The sequence below is a fragment of the Lytechinus pictus genome, chromosome 5, assembly GCF_037042905.1.
Source record: "Lytechinus pictus isolate F3 Inbred chromosome 5, Lp3.0, whole genome shotgun sequence".
NCBI classification, from domain to species: domain Eukaryota; kingdom Metazoa; phylum Echinodermata; class Echinoidea; order Temnopleuroida; family Toxopneustidae; genus Lytechinus; species Lytechinus pictus.
The window spans coordinates 2,025,347-2,040,154 of NC_087249.1; the positions used below are offsets into that span (position 1 = coordinate 2,025,347).

A 14,808-nucleotide genomic window follows, 5' to 3' on the forward strand; every position below is an offset into this window, starting at 1 on the left:
CGTTGCTGATTGTAGTTTGTCATTAATTTCATAAATGAAAATGAAATCGATGTCTTTTTATTAGACATCATTTATGTCTGTCTTTAGTTTATTTTCTATTTCATTGTGTTTCAGTGTTTACATGTTCATGTAATTATGAAAATAAAAGTATCTAAATATAAAAACTATAACTCTCTATCCTATTTTTCTCTTTTCTGTCCAGATTTCCGATCATTCCAAGGTCAACATTTTGGATCTATGACATTGAACAGTGAACAGAGATTGCTGATGGTCGGAGCTCAAAATGCTTTTTATCAAATCAACTTGGAAGAGCCACTCGGCAGCCAACAGGTATATATGCAGGGTTAACTCAATCTTACAAATCCACCTGTATAGAGGAAGGAACCTGCCTATAAAAATCACCATATCATTTCCTTAGAGCATTGTTTTTTGTGTTATCATAAAATGAACTTGCCAATAATTTCTACAATATATATGAATCCCTCCTTTCTTAAATGGTTGGATTGCATGATCGGTTTAGTTCTCTTGCTGTAATTTTCTACAAACGAATTTACTCTCTGTGCAGTATACAGTATATGAAAAAAATAGTTCAACAAATTAAAACTGTTTCCTAGTTTAATAGAACAATCAATATTTAGTGCCAAGATTTGTTGAACAGCAGTTATTATTGCTCACCAAATGAGAATCATTATACTGGTCAGCTGTTGCAAATTGGCATTGTTATAATCAGAATTGCAGGAGGGAACCTCAGGTTGAATCAGTAGTAACGTGCAAAAATTAAATTTTCTTGGGGTATATCATCGTCACCTGATGATGATTATGAATGCATCCCATATTAAGGAAGAAAACATAAGTATTTGCTTGTACATAATTGTTGGCTTTCTTTTAAAGAAATCTGCATTTATTTCATAACATCTTCTAATTTAGTAATTTATGGAGAGCATTTAGTGTTTTATAGTCTCTTGTATAATACCATGTAGCTGTTAAGAATATTGGGCTTGTTTACACAAGAAGTATATCTATGTGTATGTTTTACGCTCCATCATTTCAGAAATTGAATATTTGACAATTAGATACTGGCTTAAAGATTTCAGGATGGATATGTTCTTTATTTTTTTATTTGCATCTGTAGGGTATCCAGAACTACAGTTGGTCCTCTGAATATGTGACGATTGAGAACTGTTTAATGAAAGGTGTTGAACAGTGGGAATGTCAGAACTTTATTGAGGTATTACAGATGAATTCTGCAGAAAACAACAGGCTATTTGCTTGTGGGACCAATGCACAGTCACCCAAGTGCAGATACTTCACAGTAAGTTATACCCTCCAATGTTTTGGTGTCCTATGTTTGGCAGTGTCAAATCAGATAAATATCTCATGGCAATCTTGTTATACCCCCTGAAAACAAAATCACATAAAACAAACAAATATTTCCAGTGAAATATATGTTGAAGGAAAGTCCAAATTTAACATGAAACAGTGGTAGAGAAAACAAGTTTGGAATGTTTATTTTTGATGATTTATTTAGACTTTATAAACACTGATGAACCATCTTGGTGTTTTGTCCATTGATTCTCAACCCTTCATTTTAAAATGTCTCTTCAAGAGGCAAGCCATAGATGAGAGAGAATTGACTTCTTGAAACTGCTCAAGCAGGCTACCCTCTTTATCAAGCTCTGGCGCTGATTTCATGCAATTGTCTTAATGTATGGGGGCTTTGAAAAAGGAAACACAGGGTTTCAAAACAAATTTGGAAATGTCTGTGTTGAACTCTAGCACAGAAGCTGAATGCTAAAAACAAATATTACTGGGGGCCCTTATTGAGAGAAAATGTTTCACCCCCTACGCTTGCCCCAACCCCTAAAGCCTGCCAGTAAATCTTGGAGAAGAACATTCATCCAGCCATGAATGTTGACTCATTGCTATCTCTCTCCACTCCACATCTAATTGGTGTGATGTTTACAACCCTCTCGTAATGAAAAATGTCAGAGAGAAAGAGAGAGAGTAGGAATGGGGGATTCAAGCTGTCTTTTGCCAGCCTAGATGACGATTCTGCATGCTCTCATAGATCATGCGATACATGTAATCTGGAGTCTAAACTTTAACGTGCCCGAACTATATCATGAGAAATAAGTTTTGCACAAAACTTCCCCGTTTTGAAATCAGATTCTAATCTCCACTCTGACAATTAATCCCATTTTATCTAGTAACTTCATAAAAATGAAACAAGTGAAATAAAATAAAATCTTATGTGAATCTATAGTGGAGGTTTAGATTGATATCGTGGTGTAATCGATAAATCAATACATAGATCAACTCTGATCAAGCATTTTGATATCATCTCTTTGCATTTGAATAAAATTGAAACAGATATGGCATGAGAATTGTTATCCTTCTTTATCTTATCAATAATAATATTTGTTGATTATACGTAACATTAATGAAAAGAATCCATATTTTATTGTTTAAAAAAAAAATCAAATGAAATACTCAAAAAATTTGCTTTGCCCAATCGATCGTTGGCCCTGCAGCCGCTGTGCAGGGCCACAATTCCTACTGTCTGAGAACTGATATTGGTGTACCAAACTTCAAATTGCACCATTTGTTGGTTATACCTCCACACATTATGCTTTTTGAGTGTGTTCTCACTACCCAATAAAACACTGAATAGATACTAATGAATTTAGTTGAGTGTGAACATGGTTGCGATCATGTCAGTCACAGATAGTAATCAGTAGGCTTGATCAATTTATGCTAAACGCATCTCTGCTGCGTGGGTGCCCATACCATCATGCCTAACTTAAAGAAGAATAAATTGATGAAGTTAAGCACGCAGGAGGGAGACATCAGACGTGAATAGGGGGGCACACTTGAGGCCCTTGCCTAAAACTCGTACTGAATCTAAATGTTTGTTCATCCGATCAAAATGAGAGTTTTTGAGCGGCTGAATGCTTCTTGTACTGAATTAACTTTTCCATTTCCTGTGCTGTACTTTGTTTTGTAGACTGTTTTCTGTGCAATTTCATTCTCCTCCATGAATGTAAATTGCCTATGTTTAATTTCCAGTAATAGCTGACCAATTTCAATTTTTGTAACACTCACAGTCATAATTACAATCGTTATCATGGGCTTGCAATCAATCATATAGCTAGCCTTGTTTAGTAATTCACAACCAGTTTTTGAATTTGGTCGTAATAAGGGATGTCGGAAGCTTTCAATTTGGTTTTGGACGCTGTAGCTGATAATGCAATCAGCACAAGACACCTCACAGTCGTAGTTTCACGCTCTCCGTAGCTTTCTCTGTCAAGGTTAAAGCTAGGATTCTCGGCTGATCGACCCGTGTATGCTTTCTGACTGTGTGAAGTATCCCAGCGTCAAATACTTTACACCTCCTCCTATGCATTCATGATGATGAATCATGACCAGCTTTACTCTTAATGTAAGATGCATCTTTAGATAAACTGTAATTGAGGCTCAAAATTCTGATATATCTGAAAAAATTACCTCTCTTTGATTGAAAGCTACATGTTGATATAGAATAGAGCTTTGGGTCTTTGCATTTAAGTTGAGAGAAGTGAATAAGTTTGAATGACTTGCATACTTGATATGAGTTAACACCTTTCAGGTGTACGAGGGACAAAGTGAACATTATATTGCTTCAGTCATCATCCATTACAAAGCACTGGGTGTGAGTCTCTAATTAAATGAAACAGCACTACCACACAATCTCTGTTTAACTCATCAAATCAAAAGTGTGAAAAGTGCGTTATTGGCACTAAAATGTTTGAGAGCTGTTTGTCATCTGACAACCTCTGACGATATGTTCTTAATTCGAGAGGGAGAATCGTAGAACAAGCCCCTTCCTCATCTTCCCCCTTCTCATAGTTGTTAATATTTTTCTTTGTAAATTGAGTGAGGAAGAATCCAGCTGACGCTTGCTGGTTACCATGGCAATCAACTTGTAAGATTTCTTGTTTGATAACAACATCAGGACCTGTTGGGATATTGAGTTTGACGGATAGAGGAAATCAATCGATGCTGCTGTGTCAAGAATGTTTTCAAGTTAGAATTCCTCATAGTAAGCAGATTTGACGCTTATTAAAAGTAAGATTTTCAGTATCATCCCTTCGGGCTGCTAGAACAAACTAGGTGAAAGTAGATTATCCAGTGTTATGGTTATCATGGTAACAGAGATAGATGATAATGTCTGTTCTTACCAATGTTTTATGCATAATTTTCTTTCAGGATTCCTCTCTCCAAGACTATGAAGAATCAGATGGAACCTTTATCAGTCCTTTCAACCCCAAGCAAGAGGGTACAGCTCTCTTTGCAGGTACATATATTTTTTTCTTGTCACAGAGATTAATCATGTTAAATAGCACTAAATCATTTCAAATACATCTTGATATAGGACATCTACAGGTTCTATAAATAAGATATGAAAGCTATGAATTCTTATTGAACAATGACTTAAATACATGTACATTCATATGGCATATTTTTTGTTGTTGCTCCTATATTGATGTTTCACACTAATATGTATTTTGATAAAAGCAAACAAGTCAATTATATTAAAACCACTCATTACAATTTTTTTCTGTTTCTTTGTTGATGCTTCAAGAGGATTAATCAAAAGTTTTCTTCTCTCTTATCAGATGGTAACCTATACACAGGTGTTGCCAGGGACTATACTGCTAGAGACTCAGTTATATTCAGATCACAAGGGACACAAAAAGTACTTTACACTAAAATAATGGACTCAACATGGCTCAAGAGTAAGTCTATTGTGTTTGTTTTGTTTTTCTGCCAGTAAAATTCTTAGTGTAAATACTAGTTTATTGTTTATTTTTTCCATGAAAATATTTCTGTGTTATAGTTTTAATCAGAGATTTACTCTAGTTATGTCACTCTTTTGGACTTCAGTTTGGTATTCAGCATGACGACATGATTTTGATGAATGCAGGAACTGGATCACAGAGCAATATTTGTTGAAAATATAATAATTTTACAGAACAGGGGTGTTTCACAAAGATTTAAGTATGACTTAGAGTCACACTTAAAGGTCGACGCTTACATGATAAGCAAGGCACAATCATTTTTTATTGATAGCAGTAGTGCGCGCGTATTCTCTTGGCATGTTCTGACCAGTCCGGCCATGCATTTTATACCGCATGCAATTTGGTATTTAAGTACGACTCTAAGTCATACTTCAATCTTTGTGAAACATCCCCTGGTATTATTATGTTTTAACAAAAAATTGCTCTGTAATCCAGTTCCTGCATTCACCCGAAACATGACCTCATGCCCAATTCCAAACTGATATCCAAAGAGACTTGGACTTATTCACTGAAATAGAAAAAAAAGTCAGCTGTGTAGGAGTAGTTTAGTATGCTATCATATTGAAGAACCATCAGTCATGCTTTTGGGGATTTTTGTTTAAATAAAGATATTGTCATTATCTCAAAAGCAAATATTGTTTGGCCAGGTTTTGTTCATGTTTACTGAATGTTTATTGCTCCAGCAATTGATTCAGAATTCTTTAGAAGGTTATTTTTTACATTGTTGAGTTATTATTCCCTTTAGGCATTGAAATTGAATAAAAAAGAGACATCCTGTTTATTGACTTCATGAAACATGAAAAGTACATTGTCTCAAAGCAATAGCCATGCAGAAGAAAAATGATACATATTGTCATCTTTTTTTCTAAAAAAAATGAATAAAATCCTCTATAAGAAATATTGATATATATGTAGTTGAATTTCTGGATGGAGTCCAAAGGGACTGATGAACAATCAGAAGATTCTTTGTCTGAACCTTTTCTTTAATGGAAAAATTGAATTAACAAGCAATTTTTTAAAGACTTTGATGATGAGAAAAATCGAAACAAAATATTAATGCCTCTTGAAAATAGTTGAGTGTATATATACATTTATTTTTGGGTATCAGATCATTCTGAAATGTTCATAACTCATTCCATTATTTATCCCAAACAGTTCCAGCATTTATAAAGTCCTTTGATGTAGGAGACTGGATTCTATTCTTCTTCAGAGAGGTTGCAGTGGAATACACATCAGGAGAGGTAAGAAATGAGTCCAATCTTATCATGAATACTCTACATAAAACAAGATTTGATTGTTGTATTCAATGCAATATATCATGCCAGTTTTTATGATACAATTTCAATAAACAGCTTCAATGTCTGAAAGAGACTAAAAAGTGCTTGTACGTTAAGAGTTACCTGACACTGTTAACATCATAAGGGTTCAAGGGTTGACTTTTGATACTTCAAACCTGTAAATCTCATATTACATGCATGTTTGTTCATACATTGTACAATTGATATTTTGTTAGTGTGATATAAACATTATGGCTTTTGAGAGAACATTGTGATTAATGTCAGTTAAGCAACATAAATTGCAGGGACATTAACCATACATTTTCACACTTCTAGGATTACAATTCAAGTTTCTGAAGTTTTATTTTTTATATTGTTGTAATCTAAACAATGGAATATTTTGATTGAATCTGAAAGAGCAAATAAACAAATTTTGCTCTCCATGTTGATTTATTGAAGAGTAAAATGACTCTTATGATGAGGCAAACAAACAAGTTTATTAGATTATATACAGTATATCTTGACAAATAATCAGTTGATATTTATTAGTCAAATCGGATAAATAGCATCTTCTTTTAACTTGTTTGTTGTACAGTGAACTCTTCATATAGTAATTTGATGATAGACATGACTCGAAAGAGATTACATAGTCAAGACAAAATATTGCATAATTTATGTCTTGATCAAAGCATATTTTCGTATGCATTGATTTATGCTTCTTTACATTCTTCATTCTATTATAATTACTCTCATATTCAAATTGCCATTTGATTATTTGGTTTGGTGTTGCATTCCTTCATACACCTGAAGTAATAATATAAATTTTCTAAGTAAAGTATCTGTAGACCTGATACAGCTTTCCAATGCTATACTGCTGTGCTCATTTACCACATGCTTCACTAACTCAATATATTAGTGAGGAATTTTGATTACTCGCGCTCCCCATGCCTCTGTGTGTGTTATAAATGCTTGTGTACTTAGCAGCTATTACGCTGTGATTTCATTTTGGGTTTGAAAAAGATTGGCCACAGCCAAGAAAATGCCAGAGCGTATTACTACTGTGGAATATATTTGAAGCATTATTTGTAAAAAAAAAGTCTCATTTTCATGGTGTTTCCAGTAGGTAGAGTGACAGTGAAATTGTTTGAAAGAAATGAAATGATTGTGATTTCATTCATTATTTCATCCATTGATCCAAGAAATCTATCAGTCAATCATTCATTAGTGCACCATGCATTCACAATTACACCTATATGTAATTTATAGGATTTCTTTGTGTTTGTTTTTTTATGTTCATTTGCTTATTCAGCCTGCATACTTATTTAAGAATTTTGCTTGTATTTTAACAGGGTATTTATTCCAGAGTTGCTAAAGTTTGTAAGAATGACCAAGGAGGAAGTTGGATATCTGTTAATGAATGGACAACCTTCCAAAAGATTCGTCTAAACTGTTCGTTACCTGGAGCAATTCCATTTTACTTCCACTTCCTCCGTAAGTATATATATATATATATATCTCTCTCTCCTTCTTTCTCTCTGTTCATTCCTTTTCATAAAATGTATATTTGTCCAATCTTCTTCTTCCCTTCCTTTGCTATTTATTCCTTCTCTATCTTTTAATTATTGTTCCCTTTATCACTTATTATTTGTTTGCTAACTTTCATATTTTTATCTCTGTTCCTCTCTGTCACTCATTTGATCTTCAACTTCATTTCACTCTTGTCCTTTCTTTCCATCCTTGTTTTCTTTTTTTTTATGAAAAAAAGTCTCCAGATACTTCTCCTCTTCTGGTTCCTAAGAATCTTTCCTTCTCCATTTTTACTTTCACATTTTGTCTTTCCTTGTATCATCCATCTCTTTCCTTTAAGGCTTTCCTCATTCTCTCTCTCCGTCAATCCTTTATTCCTCTGTCCTTCGTATCCTAATCAACTGTTTCCCTAAATAGATATCAATTAAGCACAGATAGCATTGTTCTATCCCATGCCACATTTCCTTAGGGAAAATCTGCAATATTACTTTGTAATCCTCCAAAACGCATCTCATACAATTATGATAGCATAGTGGATTAGGCATTGGCATTGAAAGGACTATGATATTGTCCGGGCTGTGGAATAGAAGAATTAAAACCATTTGTCAGCGGTGTTGAAAGCTACTCTCGTCTGTCAACATAACTAAAACCTGTCATAGGAATTTTCTGGAAAGCTCGTTAAGAATTGTGGAAAAGTAATCATCATTCATTCCCGTCTGAATTTGAAACTCTTTTCGTTCTCATACTTGCCATGCAGAATGTGTTGCATTATTTAGATTGTGGCATAAGAAAGAAGTAATTTAATTCAAGTACAATTTTCGACAACTGATGCTTAATTGGAATCTGTAGTTGAGCTCATAGTCGGCTGATTGATTGCTGCAGTTAATAGCTACTTATTAATTTGTTGGCTAATTCATATGAACTTCTGATTACTTCAATTTCTTATAAAGCATTCCAATTAAGGATCTTAATGACTAAAGTGTAATGCCTAATAGAAACAATTAAAACCATTTCCAAGAAAATTGTAATGGATTTTACCCATGAGAACTAGTGTTTTTATCTTTACTTTAAATGCTCTATTTTCCAAACACTTAGTAAAAGGACAAATTGTTGTTCTCAAGTGGTTAAACACATAATCATCTGAAAAAGCAGGATATATATGATCTCATTGAAGACATTAAGACAATAGCTCTAGCCTACATAGAGAATGCTTAAAGCTTACATGTTAGGCTGTCTAAATGCAATTCTTCCATTTGCCTCACAATTACAATTTTTATTTTCACTCAACCCATCATATGTTGTATATCCATGGGAACTTGATAAACACTATCTTTACACCTTCCTAGCTAGGTCCCACCTGCTGATTTAGCTAGAATTGACAGTAGGTACGTAGGTAAGTCATGAGCAAATTTAAGCTTGATGTCACAGAATAATATGGACCTTCAACTGGGTTGTATTTGTATAATTGGACTCTGGTTCTTATTTTTTTTACCTCTCTTTATGACAGAGGATGTTGAAATGGTGGAATCTGAAAATGATACTCTCTTCTATACAGTCTTCACTACCGGAGGGTAAGCCATTTTCTTCTCAATTTTGAAATATGTTTTTCCAGTTTTCTGATAATTAGTGAAATGAGCACATTGACCTTGAACATTTGAAAATGTAATTTGAATTCCTGAGTTCCTGCTAAAAAACCTTGTAATAATGATAATGATGATAGTAACATTTTAATTGTAACTATTGGTATATATTCTACTGCACTGTTAGAGCTTTCAGATGTAACCGCCTCAATAAATGAGTGGGGTTTTGTTAGTTTAAAGACAAGAATGAAAATAGTAAATTCTGCCTGTTTTCCTGGAATACAGTTTGATGTGACAGGTCAACTTTCTCTTAGATTAAGACCAGCATTGATTCAACCATTTTATTGTATGTTATATAGACATGAGATTCCTGGCTCAGCTGTATGTGTATTCAGTCTGAATAAGATAAGAACTATCATGAATGAAGGAGAGTTTAAAGAGCAACAAGGAGGGGCATGGTATCCTGCATCCCCACCACCCCAACCACCACCAACACCCCCAAGACCAGGATTGGTGAGTCTCTCTTATTATTACCAATCATCATTATGACTCTAAATCCTGTTTATATTACTTTGTTAATTAATTGCTGTATTTTTGCCCTGTGTTACAGTGTTTGAAAATCTAGTGTAATCCCTCCTTTTGTTAATAAAAATGCAGTACTGCGAACAGTCTGGTGGCCGATGGCTGGCCATAAATCATTACTATCCCCATGGCTCTGGCTACCTTACTGGCCACCTAACGATTCAAAATAGGAATAAGAAAAAAATACTTTCTGCAAGTCACTTTATTGCATTCGATTAATAAAACAGTCAATATTAATTCAAGAAGGGTTGTTTAAGTAATAAACAGCTGCTCAATCATTAGATTTTGCTTAATATTTAATGTTTAGTCACATAGCTTACTCTTAGTATTAATTGCCATGATTGAAATGATCAAATAATACTACACCTTACATGTATGTGCCTGTTGGTATATCGAACAGTGATACTTCCTGTCTTTAAGAAATATATTTTGGTTTGTCTTTTTTTTCCAGTGTGATGCAGACTACCAAAGTTCTGCTTCTTTACTCCAATGGATATCCTCTCATCCTCTCATGCATGAAGCCGTACCAACTCACAATAATCCACTACCTATCTTTACACTTACGAGGGCCGACTACAGGTTAACACAGATCATGGTCCACAGTCAAAGGGCCGTTGATAATAATTACCAAGTTTTATTCCTCGGAACAGGTGAGTTTGAATTTATTATTTTCTTCATTTTTCTCCCTTGTTTTTTACCACCATCATATGCTTCTTCTGATATTCTTCCCTTATCCACAATCCTTTGCCTTCTCTTCCTCCTCCACCACTTCCTTCTATCTCTTCAATCTTCTCCTTCTCTTCCTTCTTCATCCCATTCTTGGCTCTCCTCCTCTTCCTCCTGTATAATATGACTCTTTCGTTAATCTTTTGCCTTTTTACTTCTATTTCCTCCCGTTTCATTTCATTCTTTTCATCGTACATTCCCTCTTCTCACTCTTATCTCTATCCAAAATATTAATCCAGTCCTTGATTTCTGTTCCATAAAGAATCTATTTCATTATCAAACCTTTGGATAATCCTCTCTCTATTTCCTTTTCCTGATATCTCATTTTTACCCCATCTCCATTTTCTCATCTGCATATTCTTCCCGTAATCTAACTTAAAAAGTCCTGGGCATCATCAACATTTTTCTTCTGACAAGTTGTCTGATTCAACAACTTTCCTTGATTTTAATTTTGATATGACTAAAAAGCACAGTTCCTATGGTAATTGTTAGATAAAACATGAAATGCCCCTCAGTTCAGTAGCGAAACAGAGCAAGAATTTATCCTCCTTTTTCTCACCCTACAGATGATAGCAAACTCTTGAAGGTTGTCCTAGTTGAGACTGAAGATGGCACTGTTCATACTAATCTCTTGGAGGAGATCAGTCTTCATCCTAAAGATAGCTGTGAGAAAGTTATTAACATGGAGCCAGTAACCAACCATGAAGGGAAGCAAGTCATTATTGTTAATACCAATAGCTCTATCTTAGAGGTTCCTTTACAGAGGTGTATAAACTATACAAGTGATTGGTGAGTTAGTTGGGTGGCTTATTTTAGAGTTTTACTTGGTTATTGTTGACAACAAATGTAGAAGTCTATTATCCCTGTAATTTGCAATTGCTCCTTGTCTAGCATTCTTAATTCATCTCTTAGAGTTATATGTCATTGTATTATATTTAAAAAAGTTAGTAAGTCTTGAAGGTGAAAAAGAAGAAAGCCATGCAGAATTGCAAACCATAGAAATTGAGGGGAAAATAGAACTTCCGGCATGTTTATTTTCATACAGTTAAAGCCTTAATTCAGGCATTGACATTCAACTTATATCTACTCTGATTTCTTTTATCTTAATATCTTTTTATCTTTCTTCCTGCAGTACATGTACACAAGATCCTTTCTGTGTGTGGAATAGTATAACAGATGAATGCTACGAGTATACTGGAGATAATGCATTGTAAGTATCCAATGTTGTGTATTTTGGGAAAATACGAAAATGCTCTTAAATTGGAAAAAGCATTGGTTGTATTCTATTTTGTTTCAAGAAATTATTGTATGTGAGGTAGATTTACAGGTCTTTTTTTTTCAGGTAAAATCCTAATGATGTAAAAATAGATTTTATTCTCAAACAGGTTTTATTTCTCTGTCACTGTCCCAGCCTATGTCTTCCTGCTCTTTCCTGTTTTTCTGTCTGTCTGTCTGTCTGTCTGTCCCTCTCCCCCTCTCTCTCTTTTTCTTTCTGTCTTTTGCTTCCCCACCATCTATCCTATTACTATCTATGGTAATTGTTTTTTTTTTTTTTTTCTTACAGTGATGAACAAGCTGTCAGTAATATGCAGGAATGTCCAGGTAAAGATAATATTCTTTAAAAAACAAAATTGTAAATTCATGACGTACATAGACTTCAGTTTTCCAGTGTTTGATTGAAAATGGGTCACACAACTGGAACTCAAATTTGTGTACATGTATGTGTATGTGTAAGGACAATGTATGTAATTACATGAAATTGTTAATTTGTTTACTACAAGGTGTGAAAGAAAATAAACATTGCATTATTATTCTTAATACATCCTCTCATTTATATGACATTTATATAAGATAATTTTTTTTTTAATATCATGTAAAAACTGGATTTGATCCACCATTGGAATATCCTGAATAACTATGGTTTATTCACAAGAGTAATTTCTTGGCAAATTTTCTCAACATGTAGCCTTTTTTATCTTCATTAATGTTCCCCTTTTTTACTTTCTTTTACACCATATCACCTGGTCTTAATCTTCTATTTTTATGGCCTTCTTGGACCTCATTTATCTTACAATAGAGGGTAAGTTCCATAATAATTTACATACCAATAAACCTTATTCCATAATCATAAGTACATTTTCATCCTCCATGATTTTATGTGTCATTTCAGGATATATATCTTCTGATATGTCATATAGTTTTGGAAAATTCAGTATCATAATTTTGATATTTTCTATTTCTATAGTTGAATAGTTAAGTCTATGCATTATGTCTTGAAGAATGATTGCATTTAGACTTGGAATCATGATGTTAAGAGTTACCATGCAGGATGGGGCTTTTGTAGAACACTAATCCAAACTCATATATCTATAGTATTCTACAAAATCATGCTCATACTAGAAAAGACAAATAATTAATTATGTATATTCTTCATGCTTGTGTAATAAGGTATTCAAAATCAAAGCTCTTTCTGTTAACATTATAACATGCTTATGCTATCAGCTCTACTGCCATCATTAGTGAAAAAAAAACAATTTGATAATATATCAATATAATCACAAAGAAAGACAATACTGCTTAATACAGTCACATAACATGCATGATCATATATTTCATAAGAATATGCTTCACATCACATCTTCAAAGGAATTGAATTGAAAGTCAATTCCAACATTAATATCTCATTTTCTCCCCTATTTTTACAAAGCATGCTTTTTTTAAATGGTCACTAACCATGTTTCCTTCCAGAAAAAAACCCTCTTTGAATGATTTCTTTTATTATCCATCTTTGGTGAATGAATGGTACTAATGTTATGTCTAAAATGATAATTTCTCTTGTTCTTCATAATGTATTTCATGCATGGGTGAATGGGCTTTGCATCTTTTAAAAACTGATACCAGTCTTACAAGTCAGCAGAACTCTTAAAATAAATCCCCATCAAGAAAATACTTGTAGAGTCTGATGATTACAGACTGGTTGATGTTGACAGATTTAGGAATGAATTCAATGAATCATATTCATATTGATTTACCCAAGCATTTGTTTTGGTATTGAAGAAAAATATATAAAGGTCTCTTCTCAGCTTGGATGATTTTAGTAAACTATTTGATTTGTCTTTGGATAAAAATTACATCTAAAACGATTGACAAAATATTGCTTGTATTTATTATATGAAAATGGTTCATTATCTGCATCTTACTTGCATGTTTTTTTGTTGTTGCATTTGATGATATTTTATTTTTCTCTTGTTAAAAATCATTTTTAGAGTTATTCTTTTGTACCATTTTCTTCAAGAAGGGAGTCTCATGTCGCATTGCCACTTTTTCATCCATGTTTAAATTAGCTGATCTTATTACTTTGATTTGTATTCCAAACGTTTTACTTTGCATCAGAAGATAAGGAATTTTGTAAGCAGCATTGTATTGTTACCATGTTTTTCTTACTGATTATTTTTTCATTCTCATATTCATTTTGACAAAAAAGAATAGACTATTACTCAGTTCTCATTTTCTCAGGACTAACTACTTACCATTTACTAATGATTTTATCTTTGCTCTGCATTTACTAACCATTTAACTCTCATTTTGATGTATTTCTGCCTATGAAATATGTTCCTTTTATTACAAGCCTCACACACTGACACAGGATCAGAAATATACTTGGTAATATATTATTCTCTTGAATATTAATTGCTTGGTCAAATTAAGGCAAGAATTGAATTTGGAAAGATAAAAAACTTGACAACAGCTCTTCAAAATAAAGATGACTTAAAAGATAAATCCAGAATTTTCATTGATTTTTTTTGTGGAAAATGAAATAAGTTTTAAATTGAATTTTTCTTTCATATTGAATTCTTGCCTTATGAAATAAATTCTTGCTCTCAAGATGTACCGCAGTGAAGTAACTTAATGCTAAGATTGTCAAAAGCAATGATACTCTTTGCTTCCTATTAAAACAATGGATCTGTCATGTGCTTTTATTTTCTCTCTCTGTTTATCCACCTTCAGTTGTCATCAGCTTTTCTCTTTCAACTTGATATTATGATTTCTTTTATGTCACATGGACAGCATCAACTCACTTTCTATCTGAGATAATAGCAGCTTTTCTTTCCACATTCTTCCTTTTGACTATTATCACTTCTTAGTTCTTCCTCTTCAAATTCCATCAACCCCTGCTTCTCAAACCACTGCAGTGGAAGCTCTCGAGAGGGCGCCTTCCTCTTATAAGAGTCAAATAGAATTGGGATGTGAAGGTATTGGTTTGGTGTCAAAGTCACT

At 33.4% G+C, this 14,808-nt stretch overlaps 1 protein-coding gene across 1 annotated transcript in view; it reads left to right on the forward strand.

Moving 5' to 3' along the window:
• The window catches only part of LOC129261946 (semaphorin-1A-like), a 58,808-nt gene that overhangs the window by 24,760 nt on the left and 19,240 nt on the right, over positions 1-14,808 (forward strand). The window contains exons 3-14 of the mRNA XM_064099600.1: positions 203-330; positions 1,133-1,312; positions 4,246-4,333; positions 4,656-4,775; positions 5,994-6,079; positions 7,465-7,606; positions 9,150-9,213; positions 9,582-9,735; positions 10,256-10,454; positions 11,097-11,319; positions 11,663-11,740; positions 12,095-12,132. Of these exons, the coding sequence (XP_063955670.1) occupies positions 203-330; positions 1,133-1,312; positions 4,246-4,333; positions 4,656-4,775; positions 5,994-6,079; positions 7,465-7,606; positions 9,150-9,213; positions 9,582-9,735; positions 10,256-10,454; positions 11,097-11,319; positions 11,663-11,740; positions 12,095-12,132 (1,500 nt within the window). The remainder of the gene's footprint in view (positions 1-202; positions 331-1,132; positions 1,313-4,245; positions 4,334-4,655; positions 4,776-5,993; positions 6,080-7,464; positions 7,607-9,149; positions 9,214-9,581; positions 9,736-10,255; positions 10,455-11,096; positions 11,320-11,662; positions 11,741-12,094; positions 12,133-14,808) is intronic.